This window comes from Lynx canadensis, chromosome D1 (assembly GCF_007474595.2).
Source record: "Lynx canadensis isolate LIC74 chromosome D1, mLynCan4.pri.v2, whole genome shotgun sequence".
Classification (NCBI taxonomy): Eukaryota; Metazoa; Chordata; class Mammalia; order Carnivora; family Felidae; genus Lynx; species Lynx canadensis.
Window position 1 is genome coordinate 16,540,484 of NC_044312.2, and position 15,578 is coordinate 16,556,061.

Genomic DNA, 15,578 nt, shown 5'->3' on the forward strand with positions numbered 1-15,578 from the left:
GTCCGCACGGCCCGGGGGCGCATCAAGGTGACTAGGCACGCGGGAGATGGGGAGGGGGGAGCCCGCGCGGGAGGCTAGTTGGCGCGGCGGTGGAGGGGGGAGGTCTTGGGTGGGGTGGTGCGGCCGCCGGGGCCCCGGGGCGCCGGCGGGAGGGGCGGGCCGGGCGTCGCGCCCGGGGATGGGGAGGGGGATGCTGCGGGAGGCCCAGAGCCTCCTCTTCCTCCGCCTTCCCCCCGGTCCGCCCTGCGCGCACCCGGCTACCCAGACCAGCTAGCGGGCAGCCTCCGCGGGCCGCCCCTCCTCCTCCCCGTCCCCAACCCTCCAGTCCCCAGGGGCTGCTGGCCTGCGGGGTAAGGAGATTAGAGCCACCGCGGGGAGGGGGGGAGCGGGTGAGGGCTCGTAGGGGTCGGGCTGCGGCCAGGCTGGAGCCGGAGCTGGGGCTGGCCGGACCGAGGAGAGGTCGGAACCGAGCGTTGCTGCGCCGGGAGTGGGGGGGGGCAGGAGGGGGCAGACGCTCTGGCGGTGGGGAGTGGGGTGCTCTCCGTAGCCGATCTGCCCTGAGAAAGAGGGGGGAGTGGGGGCGGGGGAGCATTAGAAGGCGAGGGAGGTTTGAGCCAAGGCTTGGGGGTCTCCGCCGAACCGAGCAGGCCTCTCCCGGCAGGCCGGCGGCGTGATGGCGGAGAAGGCGCTGGAGGCCGTGGGCTGTGGACTAGGACCCGGGGCCGTGGCCATGGCCGTGGCGCTGGAGGACGGGGCGGAGCCCCGATGCTGACCACGCACCTGAAGAAGGTGGAGAACCACATCACCGAAGCCCAGCGCTTCTCCCACCTACCCAAGCGCTCAGCAGTGGACATCGAGTTCGTGGAGCTGTCCTATTCCGTGCGGGAGGGGCCCTGCTGGCGCAAACGGGGTAAGGGAGCAGTCTGGTGGGGAGCTGTGGCCCCCAGGAGTCGCCTCGTGGAGAGCAGGAGGTCTGGGAGTCCCCTGTTCCGCACCATGGGCCCCTGTGGGAGCACTGAAGTCTCAACCCGCTGGCTATGCACACAGTCGAGGCGGCGGGGCTGTGCTCCCCCCACACCCGTGAGCACTGTGTGGGACTCTAGGTTCAACTGGCTACTGGAGCTTTCTCCCTCTAAGTTGACATGATGACCTCGGGGGGGGGGGGTTCAGTGACTCTTGCGGAGTTTTCCTTTTTTTTTTTTTAGGTAGAATTCCTGCCTTTGAGGGCTGGTGCGAGGAAGTGGGGGGCTGTGTTGCACAGGTTTCCCCAGCGGTTAGCAACATCCTTGTACCCACAAAACACTGCTAATCCTAAAAGATGTTCTCATTCCTGTCATCTTACTCCATTCGCTGAAGTCCTCCAAGGCAGGGAGGGTGAGGGTTTAGCAAGAGAGATGACATCCTCACGTCACTAATAAGGAAACTGAGGTCCAGGGAAGTTGAGTAACTTGTCCAATGCCACACAGCTCATACGTGGCAGAGCCGGGACCAGAAGCCAGGTTTTCCTGCTCTCTGCGTATTGTTTTTCCCGTCTCTTAACTTCCCTGGTACACCAATTCCCATCCCCTCCTCTTTTCTCTCATCAGCACAGGTGGGGAAGGGCTGGGGCTCTGAGTTCCTTGGAACCCTCGCCATCGCCTCTGGATCCCTTGCCCCTGGCCGGCCACGGGCAGCTTGAGCTGGGAATAGAGAAGCTGGGGTTTATTTTGTTTTTGTTTTCCCCCAGAGCTGGGTGTGGACGAGGGGTGGAGCTGGGACATTGTTCTCTGAGATTTAAGAATAAGTTTGGGGTGCTTCCGAGCAGGACCAAGCATGAGCTGTCTCTGTACTCCCCACTCACTCCATGAGTGACCAAAAGGTCACGGGGCCTGAGCCAATGGCAACTGAGGCCTCTGGGCCCCCTGCCCGGTGCCCGTCCCTGAGCAGCCTCTCCGCCCCGAGACCAGCTCTGGGCAAAATGAAGAGGTAGCCATTATGTCCTTAGCCCTCTCGTTTCCTCAGTTTCAAGGAGATGTGTAGAGAAAGAAAGAAATGTAGTTAGATGGACCGGTTGCTTCAACCCACCCACCCGTCACAAATTGGCACCTCTGACCAGGTCCTTTCTCCTTTGACCTCGCCAGCCCCATACTCTCCACTGTCCACTTTGCTGTCTCTTCTGCCCCTTGCCCTTTTCTTTGTCTTCTGTCCTCCTCTCTTTGACTTGTCTTTTCACTGGAGTCCCTCTCCCTTGTCTGGAGGACAGAAAGCAATTAGAGAAATTAGAGGTGGGCAGAGAGGAAAAAGAGAGAGGGACGTAGAGAGAGGGTAGTTTCTGCCTTTCCCAGGTAAGGATTTGCCGCCCTTTTCCCCTAATTATTATGGTGTTTCTTGTTTTCATAACACTTTCCTATTAGTTATTATTAAATACCTCACTTAACATTCACAATAACCCTGTTATGCCTTGGGAGGAGATGTTACTGTCCTGATTTTGACAGGACTTGACAGAATTGCAAGAGAGTTCCTGACTGAGGCAGGACTAGAACCCTGATGCGTCCCATGAAGAGCAGCTATGGAACAGCAGGGGTTCAAAGACTGGGTTCCTAGCCACCTGTCCACTGGAAGATGACCTTGGGCCATCTGCTTACCCTCTCTTGGCCTCACTTTCCTCATCTGTGAATAGGGGTGATAAGAAATGTCATTGCACAGGCTTAGCTGAGACATTATCTGTGGAAATGCTTTGTGAAAGGCAAGTGTAAGATGATATTTGTATTAGGCATCAGTGTCCAATCTAGTGCTTGGCTGTGATTAAATGAGAGGAAGGTTCATCATTGCCAGTTTCCTCCCCTGCAAAGAAATCATTTCCTGTGAGTGGTTCTGAAAGGCGTTTGCTGGAGTATACAACCACACGTCTTTCGGATTGATGGTCATAATGACTGAGGCAGAGGGATAGAACCTGTGACTTGCCCTCTCCCAGTGAAGAACTTGCTGTGTGACCTTGGGTGAGTCACTGGATGTCCCTGGGCCCAGTTGGCTCGTCCATGTTGCTGTAGCAGCAACCCGGGTAATGAGTTATAAACGGGAAAGCACTATCCAGGCCGTCGGTGCGATCAGGACCGCAGAGTGGACAGCAGCTGAGCCTCCTTCTGAATGGATGCGTCCAGAGGGATAGCTGGGTGCTGTGGAGGGAGAGTGAAAGATCACATCCCTTCGCTGTCTATGCTAAGGAGGTATTGTGGGAGGGAGTGGGGCTCAGTGGGGGTCGGAGGAGGGTGGTAATGAACAAAATCTCGGTGGGAGATTGGTGTTTCTGCCTCACTGAGGCAGGTCTGCAAGCATACGAGGCAAGGCTGGTCTCATGGGCTTCCTCCTTCCTCTCTACCTTGTTTTCCCGGGTGACTCCCTGTAGTCTCTGACCTCTGCTTCCTGGATTGTGTTCTATATTCTCTCACATGGCAGAGCTCCTCCTTCCAAGGATTGGCGAGCCTCTGACTTTCCTCTCCATTTTGAGTGCTGAGCATCCTTCAAGACTTAGCTCAATTGCCACTTCTTCCAGGAAGCCATTTGATATTTCCCTTGCCCCTCCACTCTCCTCAGTTCCATTTTCTGCATTCTCATTGTGCATTACTTGTGCTTCTATTATAACCCTTATTTTATCTTTCCTTAGATCCACAGACGTTCCCACCATTTTTACCTAGACTATGACTTTCTTTCTTTCTTTTTTTCAATGTTTGTTTATTTATTTTTGAGAGACAGAGAGAGACAGAGCATGAGCGGGGAAGGGCAGAGAGAGAGGGAGACCCAGAATCTGAAGCAGGCTCCAGGCTCCAGGCTCTGAGCTGTCAGCACAGAGCCTGACGCGGGGCTCGAACTCACAGACTGTGAGATCGTGACCTGAGCTGAAGTCGGACGCTCAACCGACTGAGCCACCCAGGTGCCCCAGATTATGACTTTCTTGAAAGCAGGAAATGTATCTTCTTCCTTTTTTTTTTTTTTTTTTTTTTTTGTCCAGTGTCTGGTACAGAGCTTGGAATGTAGTGGATATCAAAAACATTTGTCAAATGGAATTAATGATAAAATGTCATTTTTTAAATATACTCTATGTGCCAAGCACTGTGTCATATGCCTTACATATATTATCTCATTGACTCTTTACAACAACCCTATGAGATAGGTACTATCATCCTCATTTTACAGATGAGGGACCTGGAGCTCAGAGAGGTTAAGCAACTTGCCTGAGGTCACACAGCTGGTAAGTGTGGAGCCAGAATTTGAACCTAGATCCACCTGACTCCAAATCGGTGCTCTTAATGCATATGCTCCTCCCAACGAGTGAATGAATGATGAGATGTTACTGGGCCACGTTAGGGGCTGCAGAGACAAGCCTAGGGGGCCAAGGGAGCACAAGGCTTTTCCAGAATGAGGCAAAAGCTCTGAGAACACTCACTCCGGGAACACTTACTGAGCACCTAGTACCTGCCAGACGGTCTCCTGAGGTTACAAAGATGAGCAAGCCACAGACTCTGCCCCCAAGCAGCTCACAGACTAAGAGGCTGGGGGGGGAGGGGGTGAGAGACAGGCGCATCAAATAGCCACCGTGCTGGCATATGCAAAGCGCTATGGGAACACCGAGGACATTCGACCAGCTCACTCGGGCTGATCGTTGGGAAAATCTTCCTGGAGGCAGTGAGGGTCACTGCTGTGTGTACGAAGGGGAGCGGGGTCGTCTATAAGCTTGACCCGCTCGCCGCGACCATCCATGAGGTGTGGAGGTTTTTCATAGCCTACGAAGAGTATGGTCACCTCTGATGCTTCGACATTAGGAGTGGCCATTTCTAGGGACCAGGATGAGAGGGTGTGAATACTGTTGCTGCTGAAGGTCGTTCCTCCGTCCGAATCAGTTTACCCTGAGTAGGGACTCCTATTTCAATAAAAGCCATGGCCGCTGCTAAGAGTTTGGGGCTCCTCTGTTCACTGCAACCCTGATCAGAAGTGCCTCCCTCCCTCACTGGGTGCTAAGACCCTCCTCAAGTGCCTGTCGGGTAAATTCTGCCGCGGGAGCTGATCGGCATCATGGGCCCCTCGGGGGCTGGCAAGTCCACATTCATGAACATCCTGGCAGGGTACAGGTGAGGACGCGGCTGGGGCGGAAGCGGGGAAAGGGGCCGGGAGGACGGATCCGGATCCCCGGGAGAGCCCAGAAGGGGATCTGAAGTGGCCTTGACCCCCCACCCGCGACCAATGTTCCTCCAGGGAGTCTGGCATGAAGGGGCAGATCCTGGTCACGGGAGGCCGCGGGAACTGAGGACCTTCCGCAAGATGTCCTGTTACATCATGCAGGAAGACATGCTGCTCCCACACCTGACGGTGTTGGAAGCCATGATGGTGAGGGCTGGATGGCCGCCTCCTCCTCCCAGCCCCCGCTTCTGTCCCCCCGCCCCCATCCTCGGGGGTCGAGGCAGGGCCCCCCTCCCACACACACTCTGACCCGCCTACTCTCTGGGCCTCAGGTCCTCTGCTAACCTGAAGCTGAGTGAGAAGCAAGAGGTGAAGAAGGAACTGGTGAGTGGGGAAGAGACAGGGGTGAGAACAGGACGGCTGCCCTGTGTGTGTTTCTGAGTCCTAGAGCCCCGAGTTGGGGGGGGGGGGCCCGGGGGGGGACAGTGGACTTAAGGGAAGACTTCTTTAGTTGGGGCGGTGTGGGGGTGGGGAGGAGCGGAGACTCTGAAGCTGACCTGGGATGGGGGTGGGGCCTGGGCCAGGTGACGGAGATCCTGACAGCACTGGGCCTGATGTCCTGCTCCCACACGAGGACGGCCCTGCTCTCCGGTGGGCAGAGGAAGCGTCTGGCCATCGCCCTGGAGCTGTCAACAACCCGCCGGTCATGTTCTTTGACGAACCCACCAGGTAGTTTCTCCCCCCTCCTCGCCCAGCAGGATGCCCCCTCCTCTCAGCCCTGAGCCCGGGGAATCTGCTCCACTTGCTGGAGACCAGAGTCCGCTTTCGCAGCCTCCCGGGGCCAAGATAAGGGCTTACTCCTCGTCCGTCCCTGCCAATCCTATTGCCGTAGCAGCCCCATCCTTCATGCAGGCAGAAATCCCACGTCCTCCTTGACTGATGCCTCCCTCTCCTTCTCTTCCCCACAGCCAATCAGTCACCAAATCCTGCGGATTCTACCCTCCTTTCTCCGTCTCTCAGATTTGCCCCACCCCCATCCCTAGCGCTCCTGCCTAAGTTCAGGACATCAGCTGCTCTTGCCCGCATTTCTGCAACCGACTCCTATCTCTTGCCTCCAGTCTCCTCCAGCCAATCCTTCCTCCAAAGTGCAGCCAGAGAGAGCTTTCTAAAAGACAAGTCTGGCAATTCTCACTCCCTTGCTTGAAAACACACCCAACGGTTCCCATTTGCCCTCCTAATAAAATCAGAGGACTTACAAGGTCCTGGTCTGAACCTACTTCTCCAGCCTCACATCTTGCTTCATGCCGTCTTATATTTTATGCTCTAATAACACTGAATTGCTTATAATTCCCTGGGCCGGACATGTGTTTTCCTGCCCCTAAGCTTTGCACATGCTGTGTCTTGTGCCTGAATGCCCTTCGCCTCCATGCCTGCCCTTCCACCAGAGCTGGCATAGCTCCTTCTTCTTCCACATGCACTCGGCAAACTTCTCTGACTGCCCTCCAACCCCTGTAGGCAGACCTGAACCCTCCCCTCTTTGTCACGCCACGTTCCACATTATCTCAAGTGATCTGTGCGCTTCTCTCTCCCTCCCTCTGGACCGGAGTCTGTCTTAGTTATCCATCACCCGTAATCCCAGTGCCTGGCCTTCACAGGTGCTCGCTGGATATTTGCTTGTTGAACTGAGTGGTGCTCTGGGCCTCTTGGTAACTCCAAACGCCTGAATCGTCCAGTATGTACAGGCTACGGGGATGGCCAGAGTGACTCCCTTCCTTGCCAGCTCCAGCCCCTTCATAGCAGCCGCCCCACCCCAAACACTCCCTTCTTTGGCTCTGCCCACCTCACCCCACCCCACCCCCTTTCTCTGGACCAGTGGTCTGGACAGCGCCTCCTGTTTCCAAGTGGTGTCCCTCATGAAGTCCCCTGGCCCAGGGGGGCCGTACCATCATCTGCACCATCCACCAGCCCAGTGCCAAGCTCTTTGAGATGTTCGACAAGGTGAGGGTCTCTGGGCCTCACACGTGCCTGGCCTGCAACGGGGAGAGAGCAGGGCATCAGTAGAGGTGCTGGTGGGGCCTGCCGGGTCCACTGGCTGTGTTTTTCCTCACCCTTCTCTTTCTGCCTCAGCTCTACATCCTGAGCCAGGGTCAGTGCATCTTCAAGGGCGTGGTCACCAACCTGATCCCTACCTGAAGGGGCTCGGCTTGCACTGCCCACTTACCACAACCCGGCTGATTTCAGTGAGTGATGACGCTGGGCCAAACCTGGGGGATCGGGTCATGCACCCGGCCTCCTCGGGGGCAGAGGCCTCACTGTCACTGGCCTTCCCCACACACCCATGGAGGGGCTGGCTTGCCCTTGGGACCAAGGATGCATCTAGCTAAGCTCTTCCCCTCTGTGCCTCCTAGGCATCGAAGTGGCCTCTGGGAGATTACGGAGACCTCAACCCATGCTGTTCAGGGCTGTGCAGAATGGGCTCTGTACCATGGCTGAGAAGAAGACATCCCAGAGAAGAATGAGGTCCCCACCCCTTGCCCCCCTTGCCCTCAGGTGAGTAGGGGGTGGAGACGGCAGAGAAGGAAAAGTGGGGGAGGGGGGATGGGACATGGACAACGCCCTGCCAAAGAGGCTTTCCCCCAGAGGCATCACAACCACTGGGTTCTAGGAAGAACCCGAACTGGAGTAGACCTAATATGAAACAGCTGTGTGACCTGGGCGCGTTGCTCGACCTCTGAGCTTTGGCGTTCTCGTTCATTTATTTGTTCAGCAAGTTCTTACTGAGCATCTGTGTGTTGTCCTCGGTGCCAGCACGGTGCCACCTGGTAAGCCAAACCGATGCTGTCTCTCGCCTCATGGCCAAAACGTGTCCTACTGTCATCTGCAGCCTGGGGGTGACGACACTTACCTCCAGGGTCATTGGCAGGACTAACTAGATCATCACGTAAATGTCTGTGCACCGTAGGTCCACCCAGGAGAATGGGGAGCTAGTGCTCAAAAGTCCCAAACTCCCCAGGGGCTTGCAGTGAGGGTTTTAAGGCCAAAAGTTGGGGCAAGGGTCTCTTGAGAAGGTGGATGGCGTTGACTGTAGACCCATAAGGTCGTGCCAGCAGGTGCTGTGGTGCTGTTTCGTCCGGAGCAGATGGAGATCTTTCCCACCTCAAGAGAGTTGTAATCTGAAAAATCTTTGTTCTCTATGTTAGAGATTTCATTCGGTCCATCTGGTGCTTATATCTTTAGGGTAGTGATAATTAACCACTTGTGAGCTGGTGGCGTTGCACTCCTACAATCCCTTGGTTGGTCCAGCTGTGCCTGGAGGCCATATACCTCTGGTTAATTCTTTCTTCTGAACTGATACGATGGATGCTGGCCTCAAAACCAGAAGGGTTCTTTACTGTTGCTAGGCGGTCATTATTATCATTGCTAGATATGATTGTCATTATGCCCTTGGGTAAAGGTTTCTTGATGGAGTAAAGAGAGGAGTGACGGGTCTCCTATTAGCCCCCACAGGTGTCCTTGACCTCCTTGCTCTCTCCTGCCTCCCACGTTTTACTTGTTCCTTGTCTCTTTCTCTCTCTCTCTCTCTCTTGGAATCTCGCTCCAGTTCATGACTCTGAGGCCAGCTTCCAGGCACGCACCTCAATGGTGGGGAATTTTCCATCAGTACACCTGGAGGACCCCTGCCCTGAGGAAGGGCTCAGGGGTTTTCCCATCACTGAGCTGGATGTGCAGTGAGTGGGTGGGGACAGGCTCACCTAAGCCAATGTCCTCTCCCCAGGAAGTGGATCCCATTGAAAGCCACACCTTTGCCACCAGCACCCTTACACAGTTCTGCATCCTTTTCAAGAGGACCTTCTTGTCCATCCTCAGGGACACGGTGAGGCATCAAGTTGGGGGGAGAAGAGGCTGGTAGAGGCCGGGCTTTGGGGGGGCATAGGATCTCAGCAGCTGGGAGGGGAATGTCCCCCCTCCCCCCAGCCCCCACCACCGGCAGTCTCCCAGTACCCCTGTGTGTCCTGTGGGTCCGCGAGGGCAGCTCTGAGTTCTTACCCCAGTGTGGCTGCTCATCCCTGGCCTGCGGCCCATCCCCTCTCCTCACCCAGGTCCTGACCCACCTGCGGTTGTGTCCCACGTGGTAATCGGCGTGCTCATTGGTCTCCTTTACCTGCACATCGGTAACGATGCCAGCAAGGTCTTCAACAACACCGGCTGCCTCTTCTTCTCCATGCTGTTCCTCATGTTTGCTGCCCTTATGCCAACTGTGCTCACCTGTGAGCTGAGCTGCCCTGGGCGGGGGGGGGGGGAGGCTGGGGGCACAGGGGGGTCAGGGTATCAGACAGCTGTGCCTAATCTGCCTGTGTCCTCAGTCCCCTTAGAGATGGCAGTCTTCATGAGGGAGCATCTCAACTACTGGTACAGCCTCAAAGCGTATTATCTGGCCAAGACCATGGCCGACGTGCCCTTTCAGGTAAGCCTCTTCCTCCCTCCTACCTGGCTCCTTCCTCACTTGCTTGCTGGCCTCCCTCAACCCTGTCCCCTGCCATCCTTTCTCTTCCCTTTCACTTAGCAAATAGGCGGGGAGTCCCTACTGTGCACCAGGCGCTGGGATCCGGCAATGAATAAGACAGATGTAATCCTGACCTTGTGGAACTTATGTTCTTGTGGGAACGACCGATGACAGACAGACAGTGATAAGAATAATAACCCGTGAATGACTCTGTAAATCATTATCCACGGCAGTGGGGGCTGGTGGAGTCCTGGGGCCTTAGTGCTACTTGGTAGCCGGGAGACGTTGAGCTAGCCCCTGTCTCTCTCTGCTTCCCGTCCCCATCTATAAGTGGGTGACGAGAGTATCTATCTCAGGGTCGTTTTTGAGGATTAAATGAGTTAATACGTGTAAAGTACTTGGACTAGTGCTTGGCAGGGGTGCCTGGTTGGCTCCGTCAGTTAAACGTCCGACTTCGCTCAGTCGTGGTCTCCCGGTTCACGGGCTCGAGCCCCACGTCGGGCTCGGTGCTGAGCACTCAGAGCCTGGAGCCTGCTTCGGATTCTGTGACTCGCTCTCTCTCCGCCCTGCCCCTGCTCACACTCTGTCTCTCAAAAGTAAACATTAAAATAAATTTTAAAAAAATAAAAAAAAAAAGAACAGTGCTTGGCATGCACTAAAGTGCCCACTAAATGTTAGCCAGTTTGGGTTTTTTTTTGTTTTTGTTTTTTTTTGCCACTGCCACTCTTTTCCAAGCTCCAGGGCCACCAGTAATCCCGAGGGCACCTTTGTGCAGATTGGACGAAGATGCCCCTTCCTCAGGGCGGCTGCTGCCCCGCGCCAGGGTGCATGGCTTTGTGGGAGAGCACAGCTGGATCTCGGCCTCTGGTGGCCTCTCGATTGGGTGCCCCTGTGCAGGGGGCAGCCTGCCGTACCATACTCGTGGGTTTGGACTCCGCCTCCAGGAGCTGATAGCTCAGAGGGGGACAAAGTGTGCTTCCGATGTAGAGTTAATTAATCACAATACAAAGAATAAGCTGGTCCAGGTTTCGGAGCTCAGATATGGAGAAGTCGCCGTGCCTGAACTGGTCAGAGTGGGTCTAATGGAAATGGTGACACCGGAGGAAGAGAATAGGTTCATATAGCCAGGGAGGAAGGGGTCATGGGTCAGCCTCGGGGGGTGGGGCGGGGACAGCAGACAGAGCGTGGGGACAGGACTAAGCACGGACGCTCGAGGAAGAGCTGTTCTAGGGCTTCTACCGTGCCCCTGGCTCGCGGCCCACTGCCCAGGCCTGTGTCCCCTCCCAGGTGGTGTGCCCGGTGGTATACTGCAGCATTATGTACTGGATGACAGGCCAGCCAGCTGAAACCAGTCGCTTCCTGCTCTTCTCAGCCCTGGCCACTGCCACCAGCCTTGGTGGCCCAGTCTTGGGGCTGCTGATTGGAGCCGCCTCCAATTCCCTACAGGTGGGAGAGCCGGCACTGGGGATCTTGAGGGGCGGTGCACGGGATCTGGTGGGAGGAAACAGGGGCTGGCATAGGAATGGATCTGTGGGAAACCCCGGGGCCGCCTCAGTCCTGAGTCTATCCTGGTCACTCCTGTGATGGCCCGGTCCCCTTCCCTCCCCTCCAGGTGGCCACCTTTGTGGGCCCAGTTACCGCCATCCCTGTCCTCTTGTTCTCCGGTTTCTTTGTCAGCTTCAAGACCATCCCCACTTACCTGCAATGGAGCTCCTACCTCTCCTATGTCAGGTCAGTGCCCCTTCCCTCACCATCTGTCCCTGCTCCCCCCACCCCCCCCCTCCGGCAGGAGCCCAGGCCCCAGGGCTGAGAGAGTTGCAACTGGGCCCTGGCGGTTTGCCCAGGGAACAGTGACCTATGCTCTGTATCCTGCTCTGATGTCCCCACGTGCCTAGGTATGGCTTTGAGGGTGTGATTCTGACCATCTATGGCATGGATCGAGAAGATCTGACCTGCCTGGAGGAGCACTGCCCTTTCCAGAATCCACAGAGTATCCTCCGAGCGTTGGATGTGGAGGACGCCAAGCTCTACATGGACTTCCTGGTCTTGGGCATCTTCTTCCTGGCCTTGCGGCTGCTGGCGTACCTTGTGCTCCGTTACCGGGTCAAGTCAGAGAGATAGAGCCTTGCCCTGGCCTGCGCCCCAGCCCCCGCAGCGGAAGCCCCCAGCCCCAGCCCTCTGGGACTGTTTTAAACCTCGTAGACTTTGGCACTGGTTGCTGGTGCAGCCATCCTCCCCTCTCTCAGCTGCTCCACAGGCTGGCTGCTGGACTGCGCTCCCGGCCGTGGCCGTGGCAACCGGGGCTCCAGCCCTCCCCGCCATGCCCAGGAGTCTTCCCCAGTTGATGCAGTTTGTAGCTTCCTCCCTAGTCCCTCCAACATCTGCATGCAAAGACCACTAGGAGGCTGCCGCCCTCCTTCCCGCCCTCGGCACCCTCCTCTGTTGTCTGCCTGGGAGCCCCAGGGTCTCCAGGCCCCCACTTACAACTGACCAAAGTGGCCTCCTCTGGGGGTCCCCGCCACACAAGTGTTTGTAAACTGGACTGTTCTGAGGTTCAGGTTCCAGGGCTGGGCCCTGGTGGGGCCCCCTGGAAGTCCCATTTGGACACTGGAACGGAGCAGGGAAGGCTCTGGAAGTCTGTTCCTCCTCCTCACCTTCTCCCCACCCCCAGACCTGGCCGCCTTGGACAATCTGCTGGGACAGAAGCTGGGTTTTCTGTCTGGGGTCGCCCCTCCCAATCCTGGGGATTGGAGAGGCCTGGGGCCACGGGACGCCCCGTTTACCCTTCCCCGTCCCCTTTGGTGGGGGTAGGGTCTGGTGGCACCTCTGCAATAATGTTCGTGTTTCTCTCTCACCTGCCACTGGAACTGGAGAACGCACTTTATTCTGGGGCATGAGTAGGAGAAGACCAAGCTTCCTTTCTTGCTTCTCCTGCCCGGTCCTGCAAAACTCCCTACCCTCCCCAGAGTTAACGGGCACATACATGCGAACAGGCAATCTCAGACCTACACACACTCGCTGTCCGCCGTGGCTCCGAGGGAGCGATGGTGGCAGTGGTGGCGGTGGGAGCTGCGGGAAGGGCAGTGCCGGCCTCCTCCTGGGCATGCCGCTTGGACTGTAAGGTTGAGGCTGGTGCTGCCCGGGGTGTCTCCAGGATCTGCAGGTGTCTACCCCCGAGTCTCCCTTCCCCTCCAAGTCAGGGGCGGCACAAGGCACTATCTCTCTGGAGTTCAGGAGCCAACACAAGCACAAGCACGGGCATCAGTTGGCCTTGGCCGCCTGCCACCCCCATGCCCCCTCTCTTGTGCGTCAGGCTGGTATTCTCACTCTCTTACCCCTTCCCCAGCCACTTGCTGCTCATTCAAACTCCCGTCTGGGTCTCTCCACACCCTTCCCATCAGCCAAGGTGGCCCCTGGGCACCAGAGCGACAGACACAGAACATGTCTGGCCGTTGTGGTAGGTCCAAGGCTCATGCCGCTTCTGAGTTCCCCTTCCCCCAGGGCTCTTTCCCGCCCCCCCTGATTTCTGTACACGTACCACTCTTCCTTCTCTTGTCCTGCCACGGATTCCCGCCATCACCCAGAGATGCCAGTTGTATTTGTGGGGTTTCACCCATTATTAATAAAACCTATATTTATACAGTATGCCGTGTAGAAATGTGTACGGGCGTGGCACCCAGGACCACGGGCTGTGAGGGGTCTTCGAAGCACTTGGAAGGAGTGCGCGCTTTAGGGAGTTTGTGGCAGTGGGTGGTAAGCCAAGCTAGTACATGTCAAGGTAGCGAACGTATAGCATATAAAGTACCTGTATTATGCTTATATGTTACAAATGCTTTGTGTTCATTATCTCAAGAAAGTCCGATGCCGACTCTGCATCGTCCCTCATGATAACCCATTTTGCAGATGAGACAACTGAGACGTGGGCTAAGTAACTTGCCCAGGGACCCTTAGCTAATGGAGGTGAAGCCAGATCTGGGAACCGGGTCTTCTGCCTCCAGACTCCTCATTCTTGACACCGGCCAATGATGATGATGAGGGTGGACCTGCATGTTCTGTGTGGGTGCCTTGTGTCTGTCGCGTGGGTGTGTTCTCGCCAAGTGATACACGTCCCTCTCTTCAGAATTCACTGAGCCCCGTTTGTGCTGGCGGGGCAGGGTGGGGGGGGAGGGCATCTAGTCAGTGGTCATAAAGGGCAGCGAGAAGCAGGAAAGACCCCGGAGCCTAAGCGCTAGGATGAGAATACCAGGTACCTCACCGAACTTACCCCAGCTTTCTCTTTTTCTTCCTCTCTTCTCTCCTGCCCCCCACCCCCCAGCCCCGTCCCTGAGCCACACTTACCAGGGCCCAGCCATCAGCCATCAGGACTGGACGTGGGTTGGTGGTCTGAGGTTTGCAGTAGACAACTGCCCAGAAGTCCTTGAAGGTTGGTGGCAAGGTGACCCAAGAAGCAGCACATTGTCTCACCCTCTTCCTTCCTGATCCTGAAGCTTGGGGACTGAAGGAAGGGACTGACATTGACCCTGCCAGCTGCTAGGACTACCTTGCGTCTGCTACATGCAGAGCTAAGTGTCCCGGGCCAGATGAGGGTCTAGTCTATTACTGGTTGGGTGCCTGCCTGGAAATGGACTTTTTTTTTTTTTAATTTTTTAAATGTTTATTTACTTTTGAGAGAGAGAGAGAGAGAGAGAGAGAGAGAGAGAGAGAGAGAGGCAGAGCATGAGGGGGGAGGGGGAGAGAGAGAGGGAGACACAGACTCCAAAGCAGGCTCCAGGCTCCGAGCTGTCAGCACAGAGCCTGAGGCAGGGCTCGAACCCATGAACTGTGAGATCATGGCCTGACCGGAAACCAGGAGTCGGACGCTTAAGTGACTGAGCTACCCAGGCACCCCTGGAGATGGACATTATCGTGAGGGGTTCAGAGTGGTGGTGGGAAGTGGGAAGAGGTCAGAGTCCTAGCTTCTGGAACCCCAGCTAGCTTTAGGGGCCATGCTGGGTGCCGCCCTTTCCCTGGAGTAATGCCTGCAGGTGGCTTATTGAAATCAGAGGGCACAAAATCCCACCATTAAGCCGTCTTTCTTAAGATTCTTCATCTTTACTTTCTCTTTCAAAATGTAAATACTCCGAAAAGAGTAAAACATTTATAAACTCACACACTGGTAAGAGCCCTTGGGAGCTACAGGAGACGAACAGCCATCCAGAGCCAGCAAGGGCCACTCAGGCCCAGAGAACATTTTGTAGAGTGGCTCATGTCTTTGCAAAGAAAGCTCTTTCGATTCTTACAGTAACCCCATGAGGCTGCTGGGATGAGTATTATCATTTCCTCCTTTCACAGAGAAGAAAACCAAGGCTTGGAGAAGCAACTTGAGCAAGCTCTCCAGATCCTGTCCTCTTGCCACTGTGAGCCACCTATGATTTCTCCCACCGGTCCCATCAACCTGCAGGGGTGTGCCCTCTGCCCGTCCAAGCATGCTTAGGATGGGCCTGCTCTCCCTGAGTGCCAGCCTCCCCGGACTCAGAGATCATTTCCTTCAATGCAGCCACCTTCTGTGCCAGGGCCCGTGCAAGGGGCTGGAGGGCAGAGATGATTAAGGCAGTTCTCCACGCTATGGGTCTACAGCACCTGGTGCCCCATCCTGAGGTTGGATGACAGAGCACATGCCCACAGCGTGACTCAGGGTACCTCTGTCCGCGAGATGCCGGTCAAATGATATGTTATTAATAAAGCCGACATGGCTGTCATACCCACTGGGGGTGGGGGAGGGGAATGGTTTGCTCTGAGCCGTGTCCAGTAACTGCAGCCGGGGGCCCTTCTGCCTCGCACGGCTAGGTAAGTGGAGTGAAGCTGGAAGAGTCCCCCAGGTCTGAAATGTCACCCCTGAGACCACATTCACAGCGTTGTCCCCCCCGCCCCCCTTCTTCTC

At 56.2% G+C, this 15,578-nt stretch overlaps 1 protein-coding gene across 1 annotated transcript; it reads left to right on the forward strand.

Annotated features, from left to right (window-relative positions):
- The first annotated feature begins 665 nt into the window (after positions 1 to 665).
- Positions 666 to 13,303, forward strand: ABCG4 (ATP binding cassette subfamily G member 4). Its single transcript, XM_032595018.1, is given in 24 exon segments — positions 666 to 758; positions 761 to 918; positions 4,997 to 5,027; positions 5,030 to 5,105; positions 5,230 to 5,258; positions 5,261 to 5,363; positions 5,490 to 5,538; positions 5,739 to 5,838; positions 5,841 to 5,883; positions 7,028 to 7,076; positions 7,078 to 7,152; positions 7,282 to 7,333; positions 7,336 to 7,368; positions 7,371 to 7,394; positions 7,563 to 7,652; positions 7,655 to 7,704; positions 8,930 to 9,028; positions 9,255 to 9,270; positions 9,273 to 9,422; positions 9,519 to 9,619; positions 10,946 to 11,104; positions 11,271 to 11,389; positions 11,554 to 11,753; positions 11,756 to 13,303. Coding segments are annotated over 24 exon segments (2,139 nt in total). The 5' UTR covers positions 666 to 673; the 3' UTR covers positions 12,004 to 13,303.
- Positions 13,304 to 15,578: the final 2,275 nt, after the last annotated feature.